The following is a 5236-nucleotide window of genomic DNA, read 5'->3' as shown; positions in this document are numbered from 1 at the left end:
CTGCTTAGAAGCTGGACTTGACCTAAAGAACAAAAACAGAATACAGCTTAGAAGCTGGACTTGACCTAATGAATAAGGACAGGACCCAGTTTAGTAGCTAGACTTGACCTAACGACCTAGGATAGAACCCAATTTAGTAGCTAGACTTGTCTTAGCGAAAAAGGAAAGGATCCTGCTTAGAAGCTGGACTTGACCTAAAGAACAAAAACAGAATACAGCTTAGAAGCTGGACTTGACCTAATGAATAAGGACAGGACCCAGTTTAGTAGCTAGACTTGACCTAACGACCTAGGACAGTACCCAATTTATTAGCTAGACTTGTCTTAGCGAAAAAGGAAAGGATCCTGCTTAGAAGCTGGACTTGACCTAAAGAACAAAAACAGAATACAGCTTAGAAGCTGGACTTGACCTAATGAATAAGGACAGGACCCAGTTTAGTAGCTAGACTTGACCTAACGACCTAGGACAGTACCCAATTTATTAGCTAGACTTGTCTTAGCGAAAAAGGAAAGGATCCTGCTTAGAAGCTGGACTTGACCTAACGAACAAAAACAGAATACAGCTTAGAAGCTGGACTTGACCTAATGAATAAGGACAGGACCCAGTTTAGTAGCTAGACTTCCAATTAATAACAGGAGTTTTGATGCGTAGCTTCTCTTGAGTGCAACAGATGCAAGAGTGAGATGATTTTGCAGAAGTAACAACGATTTCATAGGTGAAAAAACAAAACAATACTCTAGCATATAGTATCACAATACAAAAATACACTAAAGCATTTGATCAAAGAGTGTATTCATGGAACTGATAAGAGCGAATAAATACTTTATTGAATAAGCTCTTATCAGTTTAATATGTCCCACTGTAACTTAATAAACTAAGAATAGAGGTAAAACCGTAAGTTACGGTAAGTGCAAAGCGGCAAATAAAACTAATCAAACTTCGTTAGATCCAATATCAATTTAAACAAAAGTTTAAGCGTTGCTATAATGCTGAACTAATTCAAAACCTTTTTCAAAACACATTATTCACTTCGTAAAGTGGACGTTACAGCTAAAACAAAATAATGCAGAATTTACTCACTTTAGCTCATTCAATAAAAAGAAATTAATGTTACAAGCCAGTGAAGACTTTTAGAAGTCTTAAGGCTTCTAGTCTAATACGAAAGTGAACATGTAAAATGGAGAAACAGTAGAAACCAAAGATACGGAACACTGCATACAAAAAACTAAACTAAACAAGATCCACCTAAGTTCTATACATTCTAGATGAAATTCGTTCTCCCAAGCTCAAACAATGTCTTAAATATGCTAATATATTCTCAAATTTTTAACACAAGAAAACAATGATCGCTCCTTGCGAGATCAATTAGCGAACAGGCAATACCACCCATGGGTGAGCCAACCATTCGCCGACAAGAATAGCTCCATGTTTAATTAAATACAACGTTGTTATTACTGTAAGAAATCAGATAAGCAGGTTTTAGATTTCACCTAGGACACCGCTTGCCACATAGAGAAAATTAATGTTAGTAACTCACTTTCTGTGTCCGAAAAAAGCTATTAAAAGCAACATAATTTTGAAATTTTTACTTTTATAACTAAAGTAGTGAACATATATTGTACTTCTCCGTACTACACCCATTTAAACGCAAAATATTCTTATGCTCAGATCATAAGGATGTCTTCAGATCGGGAATTTATAATTTCCAAGATGGGATATCCCTTGTATTTAATGTCATTGAAAAAGCAAAATAATATAGATCAAGTTGGAGCACCCAGATAATTCGGAAGGAGAAATGTATCAAGTCGTATCCCAGCCTCGGGAAGTAAAGTGTGGCATCTTGTAACAGATGAGAATCCACAAACACAAAAAACAGAGGTAATAGGCAGCTATGTGTCCCAGGCAACAGTACGCAGCATAATCAAGAAGGATATTTATCTCAAACGGCCAATTTTGATTTTGAGACGTGTGTGGTACAATATCACAGCCAAATAGAAACAAAATATCTGGTTCCAAAGTTGATTTGTAACGCGTTCCGGAAAACTGCTCCGTCCTCGGCCAATATTGTATACTGTACAAAACCTGTGAAGATATCATGTTCCTCTTTATTGTTTATTCGGAAGACAGAACTTATTATTTGCAAAGTGCGCTTTAAGTAACTTAGAATTGTAATTCATCTATCAGAATTACACAATATATTATGTTTTGCACACCAAGAAATGCCCTGGTGTTAAATTCCCAACGACATGTACAATCCAATTAACAGTTTTTAATTTCATTATAACTTTTCACGTATTAGCGAGCTACTATTATAAATAAGATAAATGTTTTATTTCTTGTTTTTCTCCGAAGATTTTGGTTTAGTGTAATTGGCTTTTCCGTTATATTAAATAGGAAACATGTTTTCCAGGTGCAAAAATATTAAAAGGTGCAATCGGCGAGGAACTGATAAACAAATTGAAATACAAAATATTTATATGATATTTTAAGAATGTCCATAATAATTTAATTTCACAAAAGCAACTTATTACCTTGAAGAAATCCTGAGTAGATCCCGATTGGAGGCAGCCATATTGGATAGATGTCTGCTTAGCGAGGTCCTCGGCACTTTCTATCGGCGAAGATAGCCTCTGTACGGTTAGGAAAGCTGCAAGGTTAGCTGTGTACGAGGATACCATGATGAGGGTGAAGAACCACCAGATTCCAGAGACTACTCTCGTAGACATAGCTCTTTGAGTTAAAATAGCTTAAATATAATTTCTTGCATTAACATTTGAACATCGATTTGATTATGTAGTGGTGAATATTTTATATTTTAAAGTTTGTAAAATAAATAAACAGAAACTTAAAAACGTTAGACGAAATAGTGAGTAAGTAAATAAACTTATATAGCTATGTTCAAATTATTTAAATTAAAATTGTTTATCGGTGACTAACATTGAAATCTAATAAACTACGAAAGCCTGATGATGTTAAGCTAATTATTTCGTAGTTCTCTAATAATTATTAGTTAATAGTGAGTTAAAAGTAATGTTGATAATTAAGCAAATGTTCATGGCAATGTTGAAGCAAAAGCATCTATTAATGGTTGGTCATTTTGTAATTTTCAGATAAGAATTTTGTGATGATCAGATATGTAATGGTTAACTAAATCATTCTTTTTTCATGCAGTGATCACCAGTTTAAATGTCTGGCGATGGCCTATTAAATAATCTGGTTAACTAAATTGCATAGGGATTATCAGATTAAATATTTCATGATGGCCCTTAAACATCTGGCATTGCAAGCTAAATCCTCTGGCTAACTAAATCGTAAAGTGATCGTCAGCCTAAACGTATGACGATGGTTCGTTAAATGATCTGTAGTACTAAACTAAATCATCTGGTGACAAAAAGCTATATGATACAGTGATAGCCAAACGGTGCAGTGATGGTCAGCGAATACGTCAAGTAAATCACCTGGTATAGTCAGCAAAAGCAAGCAGTGGCCTTACACTTTTAACATACATTTCAAGACAATCATTTGATGATAAATACTTAATGAGTAAACTTAAGTCTAAATGCTATAAATCCAATAAACTTTTTAAAATGTTTATGAAATGTAAAATCAAATTAGCTTAAAAATTATTGTATTATATATTGTTAAACAATATTTGTGTGTATATAATAAACTCAATTTCTTTTAAGGGCATGATGATGATATATCTGTGTTATGACAGAAATTTTAATGCATCAAGTAGAATTCCAAAAATATTAGTTTATTGAAAAGAAACTGTGTTATGTTCTCGCCTAATTAATTTTACATGAGTATAGGTAGATAAGATTATGAGTTTCGAACACGAACAGCTAGCTTATTTTCTTTGGTGATTAGGTTTTTAACTTTCCTGCACCGTAAGGGCTGTTATACATTCTTCCCAAAAGTGATCAATTCTCGGTGACGTCACATTGCGTACAAAGTTAGAATTTACTTATGAAACATGCCATTTCACCGCTACTTTATACCGGCTATTGATGTCACGTAACCAGATTTCGATCTCGCGATCCGCAGATTGCGAGTCGAACGTCCCATTAGGCCATGCCAGGTATTCTCACTAATTGAACGAGATGTTTAATTTACGGACTACACGGTGTCTCACCAGGGGGAGTTGCAATACCGTATCCTTTAGAATCCAAAAGTCCGCCGATCTGCATAAGATCACAGTTTCTTTCTACTATATATTCAATACTGGTAGATTCCATTAGGAAGGCGTAGTTGCCTTTTTTCACTCGTTCCACACCTTTAAAGTTAGACTCGACGAATACACTTGGTCTTGCAGATTCCATGAAGTTCCACATGCGCTTAAACGTCGGAATATCTGAATCCTATTTAAAGGAAAATTGATTAAACTGAGGTTGTTGTAAATAAGGTTTTAAGAATAAATATATAGTAACGGGATATGGACGCTGAAAAACAAAAATAGGAGTTGGTCTTAATTAAGTGTTTTCTTATCATATAAATCTGTCAGTAATAGAAGGAAAGCTACAATAAATAGAGAAAAAGGACGATGAACTATGCATTAAATAACTTTAACTTACTTGTTTGTGCTACAATATACGCACCAGTTATTAAATGTAATATTAATTTATTTCACACCAAAGAAATGCTTTTTAAATTAAGCTTACCTGCTTTATTTACTTCATTGACGAGAAAGCTCTTTTAAATATGAGACGAAAAGTAGAATAAAAACTCTAATGTATCGAAAAGTACCAGAATGATAGATAATAGAGAATGTTGATACTTACAATACCCAACGTAAAGAAGCTAATAAGCTTTAGCTGTTGGCTAAGTTAATGCGTGAAACGCGTCCCGATTGGTTAAATTTACGAAAAAGTAACTGACTGGTTATATGAATTCTGTCTTAAGCTGGTTAAAATAAGAGCATTTGAAATATATTATAATTAAGGAACTGAAATATTTACTGACAAATTATAAGAAAATGTACTTGTATTGGTAAAGGTCATGAAGCACACTCTGATCGTTTGAATTAACAGTGTGTGAAACTTGTTCTGAATGGTTAGACTACAGATAGCTTAGTACATTAAATTAAACGATTTTGAATTTGCAAATCAGCAAGAAACTGTGATCTTATGCAGATCGGCGGACTTTTGGATTCTAAAGGATACGGTATTGCAACTCCCCCTGGTGAGACACCGTGTAGTCCGTAAATTAAACATCTCGTTCAATTAGTGAGAATACC

At 34.1% G+C, this 5236-nt stretch overlaps 1 protein-coding gene across 1 annotated transcript in view; it reads right to left on the bottom strand.

Annotated features, from left to right (window-relative positions):
• LOC106465267 (glutamate receptor ionotropic, kainate 2-like) overlaps positions 1–5236 on the bottom strand; it is a 133341-nt gene that overhangs the window by 22866 nt on the left and 105239 nt on the right. The window contains exon 13 of the mRNA XM_022393687.1: positions 4136–4361. Within this exon, the coding sequence (XP_022249395.1) occupies positions 4136–4361 (226 nt within the window). The remainder of the gene's footprint in view (positions 1–4135; positions 4362–5236) is intronic.

The sequence above is a fragment of the Limulus polyphemus genome, unplaced genomic scaffold, assembly GCF_000517525.1.
Source record: "Limulus polyphemus unplaced genomic scaffold, Limulus_polyphemus-2.1.2 Scaffold67, whole genome shotgun sequence".
In the NCBI taxonomy this organism is placed as follows: Eukaryota; Metazoa; Arthropoda; class Merostomata; order Xiphosura; family Limulidae; genus Limulus; species Limulus polyphemus.
The sequence above is the reverse complement of the archived record's forward strand: the minus strand, read 5'-3'. Positions and strand labels throughout refer to the sequence as shown.